Source organism: Armigeres subalbatus, chromosome 3 (assembly GCF_024139115.2).
Source record: "Armigeres subalbatus isolate Guangzhou_Male chromosome 3, GZ_Asu_2, whole genome shotgun sequence".
Classification (NCBI taxonomy): domain Eukaryota; kingdom Metazoa; phylum Arthropoda; class Insecta; order Diptera; family Culicidae; genus Armigeres; species Armigeres subalbatus.
The window spans coordinates 406980860-406994421 of NC_085141.1; the positions used below are offsets into that span (position 1 = coordinate 406980860).

The window sequence follows — 13562 nt, forward strand, 5'->3', positions numbered from 1 at the left end:
TTGTTCCTAACCTAATTTGTTCCAAATTGGTTCGATCTTGGTTCACATTCAGTTCCAAGCATCTTAACGGAACTTCAGGGTTCACTTTTGCGCTCCCACCATACAAAAATTACTTAAAATGCGAGCTGATTAAGCCAAAACATCCCATCATATCCATACTTCTGGTTGCTTGGGTTGATTTCTTGTGCCAAATCTCTTTCCTTTCGGAATTATAATTAATTCGATACAAATGGATGAGAATAACATGACATTCTGTCAGTCCCACCCCTTTGCAATAACACGGGAACAAAGTACGTGGACAAGATTCCCGAGATTGTAATGTTGAAGGCTGGTTTACAGTGCGGAGAAATGTATATTCAATGGGGCTGGAACTTTTAATTTCCAAGAAAATTTCCCTTTGTAAACACTTGGAACCGAAATCCGCATACAAGCTTCGTGATCTGTAAACTAGCATTAAAATACACGAGGACTTGAACACGACGAAAAAAATTTCCCGCGGTTTGGACACTGCACTATACTCAATTTCTTTCAGTGGTTTTATCAACATTCATATTATTTTTGTAGATTATTTTTTCACGTTTTTTTACAGTAAATGATTTCAAAATGTTCAGAATTATTCAGAAAGACTGGATGAATGTTATGAAAAAAATAAATGATTAAAAAAAATGTTATTGACGGAGCTTAAAAATTACCTATTTTGTAAAAATCAAAAAGAGTGATGGCGAATAAGCCAAATTTGAAACTAAAAAATGTCTGTTCCTCCGCTTCATTCTATTAACAATGTGACGTAATTGATATGACATGTCTTGATTTTCAGGAAATGCTTGCCTACCTAAATAATTCTACTGATGGAAGTAAATAAAAAAAAACAAATGAAGCTCCATGAAACAAAATCTTTCGGAATTTACAACGTCTTGCTGTAATTAACTGATGAAAACTCTAAGAAATATCAAACAATAGAAACTTTAAATAAAATCAGGGTTTGTAATGCTCAATCAATCTCAGGAGCACAGGATGCTCCCTTACCAAAATTTTCGGGGAGAAATCGCATCGAGTAAGCGCATCCCCACAGCTATTATTGTTACTATTCTGGGTCCGAATCCCGGCGCGGCCATACAATTTTGTAATTGTTCTGCAATAATTCTCGCGAAAAGTGAGTGAGAGGGTAGAAGTGATGAAACGAAAAAGGATTTTCATCTAATATGAAAGATTTTCGTTTATCTTCCCAGGCTAATTCTGGAGAAAGATTGATAGGTGAAAGATGATCCTCAACATAAACAAAAAAAAGATTCTCCCTTGGCCCGAAAAACGCTTGCTTTGGTCTCATTGAAACGAAAAGTCGAAAACCTGAATAAAATTATCTTTTTAGGGCAACATAAATAACATATCCAACATATTTGAATGAAATTTTAGAGCTTTGTAGAAAAACGGGACAAATTGAGGATTTTTAAGATTACGACGGGACAGTACTAAACGGGCTGAAAAACGGTACTGTCCCGTTAAATACGGTACGTATGGTCAGCCTAGATATACGTACCCACTGCCTACTGCGGGACGTCAACATCGTCATCGGCGACATGAACGCACAGGTAGGAAGGGAGGAAATGTATTGACCGGTCATCGCACCGGATAGTCTGTACACCGTATCGAAAGACAACGGTCTTCGCAGCCTCTCGCGGAATAGTAGTCCGAAGCACCTTCTTTCCCCGCAAAAATATCCATAAGGCCACATGGAGATCACCTAACCAAGAAAAGGAAAACCCAATCGTTCTAATCGACGGTAAATTCTTTACCGACATCACGAACGTCCGCACTTACCGCAGTGCGAATATTGAATACGGCCACTAAGGTAAAATGCCCAGTAGTGGACCCCCTAGTAGCAAAATTTTGCTGTCGTAAGAAGTAGAATTTTTCAACATATTAATTCTGCTTGATATCTAATAACAAGTTCTGCATCTCCTCTTCACGATGCATACATAGAATACTCAAATACACGACGTTATTCGCTAAAATTAACATTTTAAAGTCTGACTGAATTCGCTCTATAGTAGACCCCTGGGGGTCCATAATACGAAATTGCATCCATATAGTCACACACTTCATTTTATTTTCATGTTTCGTTTCAAAACGTTCTTCTTCCCTATTGAGGACCTCCTAAAATATTCCTATAGTGGACACTCTCGTGTTTATTTTTATAGTATTGTAAAAACTATCTAATTTTACTTTCCATGGCATTTCCAATGCATGTAATCAAATCATAATGGAAAGTTGATGGAATTTCATAGGAAAATGTTTACATTGTGCTGTAATAATGCAAAATCGCTGGAGGGTCCACTATTGGTTTGGGGTCCACTATTGGGCACTTTACCCTACCTCGTTGCTGTATGCCTGTGCTCAAAACTCTCGACGCGTCGTAGTCGCCTTAACATTGGGTGGCTACAAGACGGTAGACTAGCCCATGTCTACGCGCAACAGCTGGAAGTGGCACTTCCAACGGAAGAGCAGCTAGGCGCAGCGTCTCTTGAAGATGGCTGGAGAGATATTCGATCCGCCATTGGTAGCACCGCAACCGCTGCACTTGGCACGGTGCCCCCGGATCAGAGAAACGACTGGTATGACGGCTAACGTGAGCAGTTGGTGGAAGCGAAAAATGCAGCAATCCCAGATTGCTGCAACACCGCACGAGGGCGAACGAGGCACGTTATAAACGGGCGCGGAACAGACAAAACTTGGAAGCAGGAAACAGCAGGAAGATCGAGACCGTAAAGAGACGGAGCAACTGTACCGCGCTAATAACACACGAAAGTTCTTGCCAAAGGTGAACCAGCCAAGAGCTGAAAGCCACTTCAATAAAGAAGGAAAAAAAAAGTTCTATGAGAAGTTGAACCGTTCACGAACAGGCCACGTGCCACAGCCTGATATGTGTAACGACATAAACGGAAACCTTCTTACAAACGAGCATGAAGTTATCCAAAGGTGGCGGCAGCACTACGAGGAACACCTGAATGGCGATGTGGCAGACGAAGATGGCGGTATGGTGATTAACCTGGGAGAACGCGCGCATAATTTTACCGGCTCCGGATCTCCAGGAATGACCGGCTAAAGAATAACAAAGCCCCTAAGGTTGACCAACTACCAGGAGCGCTATTTTCACACGGTGGTAAGGCACTGCCTAGAGCGCTGCACTGGGTCATTACCAAGATTTGGGAGGAGGAAGTTTTGCCGCAGGAGTGGATGGAAGATGTCGTGTGTCCTATCTACAAAAAGGGAGATATATACTGGACTGTAGAAACTACCGCGCAATAACATTGCTGAACGCCGCCTACAAGGTACTCTCCCAAATTTTATGCGGCCGACTAACACCAATTGCAAGAGAGTTCGTGGGCAGTACCAGGCGGGATTTATGGGTGAACGCTCTACCACAGACCAGGTGTTCGCCATTCGCCAAGTACTGCAGAAATGCCGCGAATACAACGTGCCCACACATCATCTATTCATCGACTTCAAAGCCGCATATGATACAATCGATCGGGACCAGCTATGGCAGCTAATGCACGAACACGGATTTCCGGAATAACTGACACGGTTGATCAAGGCGACGCGACGATGGATCGGGTGATATGCGTAGTTCGAGTTTCAGGGGCATTCTGGAGTCCCTTTGAAATGCGCAGAGAGTTGCGGCAAGGTGATGGTCTTTCGTGTCTGCTATTCAACATCGCTTTGGAAGGGTAATACGAAGAGCAGGGATTAACACGAGTGGTACAATTTTCAATAAGTCCGTCCAGCTATTTCGCTTTGCCAACGACATAGATATTATGGCACGTAACTTTGAGAATGCGCAGGACATCTTCTTTCTTCAAACCAAGTTCACTAGCAATGAATAGATAGGGGAACGGTTCGCCACTTCATCTCACAGCTCCTATTTCCATCCCATAAAAAAAACAAAGCAATAGAAAGGAATTTGGTTTGTTTATTATTTTTGTGATTTTTTCAGCCGTGAGCACGCATGTTGACAAAAAGAAGCGACGAATTTGGTGCCGTATTTCTTTGTTTACCGATGAGATGGATATAAGGTACCCCGGGGTAAGTGGGACCTAAAAAAACGCTAGTTCAGCAAAATTGTTAACGCATACTTATAAAACACGATATTTCAGAACATTAACCACGCATACATCATTATATGCTTCCGTTGTTGAAGTGTAGACGTGTTGTAAGCCATTTATTCAATTACAAAAAATATTGGTAGTGAAAGAAATAAATTCACCTGTAGGACCCACTTACCCCTTCAAACGGGGCAAGTGGGACCTATTCTGTTTTATACTGTCGAACTAAACTAATTAAAGGAATCTACAATGTTCATGTTACTTCTGAGTCGTAGTATTTTCAGATCATGGATGGAGGTTTGTTGCTTGTCGGATTTTTGTTTTTGCTACAAGGAAGGGATTATAATTTTAGCAAATATGAACACCAGACAGCAGCCGATTTACTGTTTAATTGGCTCTTGTTTTGCTCTTCACTGGGTTACTTTTGTACCAAATGTTTTAGATGGAAAGGATAAGCGATTCTTTATTCATCATTCGAGTGAATGTTTCTGTGCACAGATTATTACATAAATCAGTACTTCAAAAAAAACGTTTTTATTCAGGCTATGCGCACTGCTATAAATTTGTAATAGAACGAAATTGCCAATTTATGTGTTGAGCACTTTATTTATCTGAAAATCTGTAAATTTGATGCGCAATTTGAAAATAACAAAACACAAGACAAATTTTGTTGACCTATCGTTGAACAAATAGATTATTTACACTGTAAATGGAAAAATATCGCATTGTTATAACTATTGCGGGAGATAATTTTTAGAATGAATTCTGTATTATTGTTAATCAACTGTACAATACTATTGACCAGCGAAACCAACAATAAGCAAACTACATCTGATTCAGATCCATATGATATATGAGTGTCGAAGTTATTTTTCACTAGACAACGATTTAAAAACAATTAAAAGGGCTCTATCGAAATTGTTGTTCAAATATGTCCCACTTGCCCCATGTATGTTAAAACTAAAGGGTAAGTGAAAATTGCAAATTTTGGCTTAAATTAAAACTTATAAATCATTTTCGATGTCACACAATTATTTGATTGCTCAAATTATTCACCTTCCACATCAATGAAAAATTTTTAAAACGACTATTATGGTGGAAATCCATTGAATTAAAATATAAGTAATAGATTTTCCCGGTAGTCTAAAGTCATGATCAAGCAATAGCATTAGCATGGTGCCTCAAATGGTTTTGATTCTAAATATTTTTGTGTGGGCTGTATTCGTTGATAGTCCTGCTTCATCTTTCTAGAAGATTGTTACCACTAAAAACGTTTATCGATTGATCAGCAGCCATAGTACCCACTTACCCCGTATTTTCACTTGCCCCGAGTACCTTATGTATATGGATATATGTATATGGATGTATGGATATATGTACATTGTACGTACAGTGAGATGGAGATCGGAACAGTTCCCTATAAATCTTTGTAAGAAGAGAGTGCGGTAAGACGCGCGGCTACAAAGAAAGACCACGCTGAGGGTGGCTGGGTTCGATTCACGGTGCCGGTCTAGGCAATTTTCGGATTGAAATTGTCTCGACTTCTCTGGGCATAAAAGTATCATCAGGTTAGCCTTATGATATACGAATGCAAAATGGTAACCTGGCTTAGAAACCTCGCAGTTAATAACTGTGGAAGTACTTAATGAACACTAAGCTGCGAGCGGGTATGTCCCAGTCTGGGGATGTAATGCCAATAAGAAGAAGAAGAAGAAGAAGGTTTTATCGGCACATTCTAATAATCGACACGGAATGTGTTTTCCCGCCGACTCATCGCGAGATTTGCGCGGCCTCTAAACGCGAGATGAAGCCCGAAAAGAAATGAAACGATATAGCTTGCGATCGACTTCCTTAGCTTTAACAGGCCTGGTAGCGGGTCACTTTTTAGTGACTTGGTCACTTTTTTCGGGCTAGTCACTAAAAAGTCTCTTTTTTCGACCTCAAGTCACTAAAGTCACTTTTTCTCGCAAAAAGTCACTATTTTCAACTATTTTGAAACCATTGACTAAAATTTTTTTTCATAAAGCTTTATGTATCCATCGGAAGATGCTTTGTTCATGGTGGAAATTAAATTACGGATCTTGGAAAAATGATCACTCTGAAACATCGCCAGCCATTTAACTCGCTGCTCTTATTGGCATTTCACCAGTAGCTAATTGAAGGTGTTTTACGTCACAATTTATAAATTGGTATATACAGTTATGCAAGCAAGAGACCTGTCGGTTTCCAATTTTTTTTAAACTCATACATTATGCAGTAGGGGAAGGTGGGGAGACTTGATTCTCCCCTGTTTTACGAAGAACTAAACTGCCCATGATCGCATGTTTGTAACACTCGCATTAATGTTCATTCTGTAAAAAGCCTGTGAATCGTTCACAAAACTCAATTTAATAGATCCATCCCACAACAGTAAAATAGGCTCTACTATCTTGCTTATCTGTGGTAAGCTGGAAATAATTGAGTTTATGGGGAGGATTGACAAACAATTTACAAAATCAACCAAAATACATGTCACAAATATGCGATCATGGTCAGCAAAGTAGTATTGCTATAGCGTATTTTTATAATAGATCCTCTAGATAAATGATCGTTATGTGGCGAGTTATTTTTTTAATTGAGAACCTTATTAACTCTATTATTTACTGTGTTTTGTTCCTCCTGAAGATGTTTTTTAGAGGCCACGCAAAATTAGAACAACTTCTTCCAATAATGACCAAATGCTATCATTTTCCACAGCACAAATCCATAAATCTACTAAATGATTTTTATTGAAAAAATGCCATCATTCCACCACAATTTGATATTTGGATATTTGGATTTTGAGTTGTTGCCTCAACTGGAGGAGACTTTATCTCTCATTAGGCATCCATAAAAAAATTCGTCTAAAAATTCAAGAAAATATATATTTAATGAGTAGATATCATAGAAAGGCGATCAAGTCTCCCCAATCATGAAGATTGCATGCGCTGTCGAATTTCATAGCAAAAATCGTTCATGAATACGCACAGCAAGTCGGAAAATCTGCATATTTTGGAGTAAAAATATTTAAAAGTTCAGAGAGCATGGTCCTCATTACAAGCAGGAGGTCGAGCGTTCAATCCCAGGCTCGTTGTACATGAATTTTCATAATTTTTGTAACGTTTTCTACCAAAACGATCCTACTGTCTTAAAATTCCAAAAACATCCGTGGAACCTATGACAAATCGTAGAGTTCTCTGCATCTTTCTTATGTAGGTGTTCAGCTAATCCAATGATCGTAATTTTCACTCATTCTCACGAGAAGAGAATGCTCATTCACGCAGATTTTCGCCGAGAAATAATTTTCAGGAAAGAAAAACAGGTGTGTCCTTATCACGGAATCCAAATTTCGAAGTACTGTCATTCCTATAATTTTACGCATGCTGCGACGCAGCCAATCTGAAATTATAAAAATGACAGTTGTGCGTTGCTTCCGTATCGAGTGGTGTGCCCTTGAAAACGCGAGTACTTTCAAATTTTGATTCCGTGAAGAGTGTCCTTAAGAGTGATAACCATATTTCGCTCACTTCCACTGGCATTAAAATTTGATTTGCTTGAAAACTACTCATACTTTTGAGTTGTCTTGCTTTTTAATGATATTGATAAAATTTTCCGTGGGGTTAAAAGAGAGGGCAATATTTTTACTTAGTCACTAAGTAGATAAAAGTTAGCAAGTACGATTTTCGTTTCTCTTCTGAGTTCGTTCTAAGAGAAAAGATTGGTGAGTAAAAGGTGTTTTCCGCCACAAATTACGAAAAAATATTCTCCTTCGACCCAAAAAACGCTTGATTTCGTCTCATCGAACTCGCAATTGAAATTGGAACTTGGAAGTCACTATTTGGTCACTTTTTCTACCCCTGAAAGTCACTATTTGGTCCCTTTTTTCGTCAGCTTTGGTCATTAAAGTCACTATTTTGAGTGGCTACGGTCGCTACCAGCCCTGCTTTAAAAACGACCTGATAGCGCGGAGGTTGAGCGATAACTGATATAGATCAATAGTTTTCGACAAAACACACTGGGGCACTTCCAGTACCGCCATCGGGGTGAGAATTGGTCTTTGCTCTCACCGGCAGCCTGGAGGTCTTAGAGCAAAAGCTTTCAAAAAGGTCTCTTATATTTTTGTCTTCTTGCCCTCAGATACATTCAATCCATTTTATAAACATTCTAAGTAGTTGAAACAGTGACCCTTTCTCACCCCCATTTGACCCATTGTCACCCCCGACGACGGTAATAAAACTGTAAGCAGTACTCCATGCTCTCCGTGCACATGTGTAGTTTCTCAAACAAACGCATTTTTTTTTTCATACATTCCAGAATAAAATTTTTCTTTCATTTTTTGCCAGGATTCACATTGTCTATCTGGAATAAACTTAGAATGCTTTTTATACCGAAGTTGGGTTTTTCTCCAGATACAGGCAAATAACTCAACCTCGGAAGTAGTGCGCTGGATTCGCCTAAAGATGCGCTAAACAACGCATCATTTAGTTTAACAGATAAAACTTCGGAAGAAAGTTCGGTTCGGAAGTCCCGACTTCCGAATTCTAAGTTGGTGCTACGCCGACAATAATATATAAAAATCTCATTTGGCCTAAAATATCACAATATCGAAATATGTCATATGCAGTTTCTCAAACAAACGGTTCAATTGTAACCCAGTGCTGTACAGCTTTGAAGAGCGAGTTTTTTATTTTATTAATCGATATTCGCTTTTTGATTCCTTGATTTGGAGATCAGTGGAAATTGCGTATTAATTAAAATCAATCCAAGTGTTTCGCCGTAATTTACGCAACAAGTTTTTTAGTACTTTATTTATTGCCCGAATATTTTGAATTAAAGAATCTCACAGATAGGAGGCAGCACACGTTTGTATGCCAATGATGATACTAAGGGAAATTTATTATCTATTCCAAACTCAAGACATTTATCAAAAGTAAATTGTAATAAGAACAAAATAATCTTATAAAATTGTTTTTGTTGAACCGATGAAACGTGTGGAAAACCAAGAATTGCACATTACAAGACGCCGTTGAAAATCTACTTGAAGAAAAATTGCAATACCCAATGTATTCGCGCAAAAGTCGGAAAAATTTGCACGCATGAGTTACTAAAAACTGTTTTCTATCTTATTTTAATTTCCGCTCACCTCACGTCCCCAGTTAATTCCGGTGATGCCATTGACTACGGCCAAAAGAACAACATGAACGTGGGCGATCTGATCGATGAGACGTTGCAGGTGCTGGAGCGCCATGGCGGAGAGGACGCTTTCATTAACATTAAGTACATGGTACCGACGTACGAATCATGTTATCTAAATTGAAAAGTATTTAGACATTTTACGCTCTACCGTTCACGTTGTACTCAGTACTAGCTTTCAACAGTTCTTATAATTAGCACAAATATTTATAAATAATGCAAAACATGGTCATTAGTATCGATAATAGTATGAATAATTATCATACACGCAATTATTAGAAAAGTGCCAAATTACTTTAGGAAAACGTTTGCCGATACAGAAGAGAAGAGAAGGCGTGGCTAGATTTAAGTTATTTTGAAAAGTTGACCATTACGAAGCAATAGTTAACACATTCGCAATATTCATTGTATCTCTGTATTGTCGGTTACCAAATATTGTAATCATTTTAATTCTAGTTTCTTGCGCAAACCGTTGTAAGATTAATAGCAGTTCAGAAATATGATTAAAAACATTAATTACAAGATTGTAAAATTGCAAAAAAAAATTCTTTGGAAAAATATATTAAGCTCTTTGTTAACAACATACCACTGTCAAATTCTAGCTCAATTAGGAAATTTCTCAACTTTCTATAATAGCTAATACAATTAAGCGCTTAAAGAATATATTTCAAAATAAATAGATTTATTTCGCTTAGCTTACACTATATTTTCGCTAGTAGAATTTTAAACGTTTCGTTCTACATTTTTTTTACATTGATGACCTTATTCTCCAACTCCTTCGCAAACTACTTTAGATAGGGATTTATATGTGGTGTTATTACAGCTCGACTAACTTCTTGGTTTTTGTCATTTGAGATACAAAACAAGACCAGAGCGATTATGTAAGTGTGAAGTAACATGAATGGTAGGTAAACATGACGATGTTTTTATCATTTTTTTCTCCTATCAATAGATTGGTATATCCTTTCTTTTGTGCATCTTATCGCTCTTAGTGCTGACTATGTTTCTTACTACGTTTGTGCCGTTTTCTACTTGCTCAAAGTTGTATTTCTGCCCCCATTATCTATTTAAAGGCTAGTCAGGATAGTGTCGCATTATTTAACGAATGGACGATGCGAATTGTTTATAGGTTTTTGCTGCTCATTATCGTATATTACAGTATTATCCCGATTCTATCACCCCCTGGTGAAATTTGGGGTGATAAAATAGAAAACGTAAAAATCTGAAGGGTTATGTACAAGACACGACCGCCCAACGTAAACTACGTAGAACAGTTTGGTGCATTGAGGAATGTAGTCATATTTTAAGATAATTCATTTGATTACTTATGTCACTGGTTTAGAACAAAATTACAATAACTTAAAATATAAAAAAGTGTTGGATACCGTAGTCAGGGGTTACCGACGACAGTCTGGAGGTCGGATAACAAAACCGTTCAAAAAGGTCACTTATAATTCAGTTTTATTGTTCTCAGATACATTAAATCTATTCTACAAGCATTATATGTAGTTGAAACAGTGACCCATTCTCACCCCCATTTGACCCGTTGTCTCCCCGACGACGGTACGATAACTTAAAATTTTAACTTTAAAACCCCAAGTGGTAATAATGCTTTTCGCAATTCCAACTGTTGCATTCGACTTAGAGTAAAATTAGTAGGGATTCAGTTTCATTCCAAATTTTCGACCACTATTCTAGTTTATTTGTAGTAATAAATAGGTGGAAATAATGGAGTATGATTATTAAATAATACTATTCTGAAATAAAAATAACTCACTAGCGTTACATGGTTATGATATCCCAAGCAGCACACGTTGAGCCAATCTTGTTGCAGTAACCATATTGTGAGAGAATTCGGGCATATATAAGTTACTGTGATCGATGTGCTATATGTTTGTTGCTGGGGGTGAATACTGGTGAGTGCGTGTACCACGATTTAGCGATTTTACGACAGATGCGAGACGATACGCATCGGCCCTGGACCTTGCAAAGAATCTCTGCTCTGGCTACGGACAAACAGGTGCCTCTGTCCAATGGTAGTCAGAGCATCGAGTCATCACTGGTGGAAGAATACGAGCCTTGGACCTTTGGCAGAATCTCCGCCTTCTGTTATTTGGAGTTTCGAGGAATAGTTGACAGAGAAGGGATAGTCATATTGTTGAGTCCGACAAAGAAGCGCGAGTCGATAAAACCCGGTTGCGCCAACTAGAAATCAACAAATACTAGCCATGTACCGTTTTGACTCAAATTCCGAACATGACTCATATTCCGAACTTTAGCTTTTAAATGCCCATTTTAACTTTATTCGTGTAATTTTCTCCACAGGAGTTAGAATTCATTTGTTATCTTGATCCTCAGTGCGGAAAACCAATGCCAGTTTTAGTTTCAGGGCGCTAAAATGCCAGTGTTCGGAATATGAGTCATACTCGGGATTTGAGTCAGAATGGTCCCAAAAACCAAGCCATTCGGTTGAGATGCGCCAGAGTAGTAAACTCTGCGGACGGGAATAGGGTATTTGTGCTATTTTATTACAATCTAACTCCCACTATCTGGCAGTGGCATTATGGATTACATACTCGTGCAACCATATTATTAATATAATTACAAGAATCTTAGATCCGGGAGCCAGAAAGTAATAGTTCTATTGTAACCTATAGCCCGTTTCAATAAAGTATGCGTTCCGAAGCTATAGCCGTTTACAATAAGCCCCGCATGATTGTACCCACAGAGTATCTGAAACTTCCTGAATTAAAATTGAATGCTTTTGGTTTTGGCGCATATTTAATAATAAAAATATAATTAACAATTTGCAGTTTATCATAAAATGGCTCACCATTTTCCTAAGTTATCTTTGAATCGAAAATGTTTGTTCATTTGCCTTGCGATTATCGCATTATGACATTGCATTGCCGTTGCTAACAATCGATCATCCTATTCTTGCACAAACATGCGCTTGTATGTATATCGCCGACTGCAGTCACTGTTGTGGCCCAACTTTTTGTGGCAAACTGATGCGAAGCACCGCACAAAAAGAAGGGCCCAAAAACCAACTACACTGAACGACGGCCGAATGAGACTCACGTTGCGAACGGGAAAAAGAGGTGCTGCCAAAATGGTCCAATACCCTACTTTAACGTTGATAATCAAATGTTTCAATATAACTGGAAAATTCGTGGAGAGTTTCCGAGTCGATTGATATATAAATCTCAAAAATCCATCGAAAGATGAATGCGCTATTAACGTACAAAATCTTACATGATTTCGTGACGGTCTCGGATTTGGAAATTTTCATTTGTCACCCTGTATCCGAGTCTTCCCCTTAGACGTAGTTTACGTCAAAAAATATATTTGTTCCACAAATATGAATCAGTTTATGCCTTAGGAAGAAACATGACATACGTGAACGGAATCCATAACTTCTTGGAAAAATACACCCAAAAAATCTGCACGTTGTTTCCACCTGAAAAAGTACGTAGATTTTTTCCACCTGAAATTCACGTAACTTTTACCTGATTTTTCGATAGAATTTTCATTCTACGTGAAAATCAGGTAAGTTCTACCTGAGTTTTGGATAGAATTCACCGGACACGTAAGTTTCACCTGAATTTTCTGAAGCATTTGCAGTTACGTGTGCACGTAAATTGTACCTGAAAATTCAGGTGGAAACAACGTTTAGATTATTTGGAGTGTATTTAACCCTTCAATGCGCAAAGGACGAATTTCGCGCCAACTCGACCAGCGGTTGGCAACACCATCTCAGAATCGAATGAAACTTGGTGGGCATAAAGATATGGTATTTCTAAGCCACTCTGCATACTTAGTTTTTCAAAATTGTCAAGAGTAACATTTGATGAGGGCCTTTTTTTCATGGATTTTTTATAAATCGATCAGAAAAATATATTAAGCTCGTTTAGTGGAATGTATTAAACCGTCTAAGACGAATTAAGTACTGTCCGACTTAAGTCGAGTCAAGTACAAGACACTGAAGACGACCACACAGTTGTGGTCGAAATACGTATCTGCAAAGATAACGAAAATTAACTGGTGGAATTAAATGGACAGTACTTAATTCGTCTTAGACGGTTTTATAAATCGATGTAACTCTAAAATGACAAGACCTACAAAAAAGTGTTGTATGGCGGACTGTCGTGAAATTCCCAGAAGTTTTTTGGAAAAATATCCAAAAAATAAAATACCGATTTCTACACTGAAAAAAATTAGTTTTAAAAATTAAAATCGATATTACAA

The 13562-nt window shown here is 38.2% G+C and overlaps 1 protein-coding gene across 1 annotated transcript in view; it reads left to right on the top strand.

Moving 5' to 3' along the window:
- Positions 1–10042, top strand: part of LOC134227080 (parkin coregulated gene protein homolog) — a 40145-nt gene extending 30103 nt beyond the window's left edge. The window contains exon 4 of the mRNA XM_062708326.1: positions 9278–10042. Within this exon, the coding sequence (XP_062564310.1) occupies positions 9278–9438 (161 nt within the window). The 3' untranslated portion in view covers positions 9439–10042. The remainder of the gene's footprint in view (positions 1–9277) is intronic.
- Positions 10043–13562: the final 3520 nt, after the last annotated feature.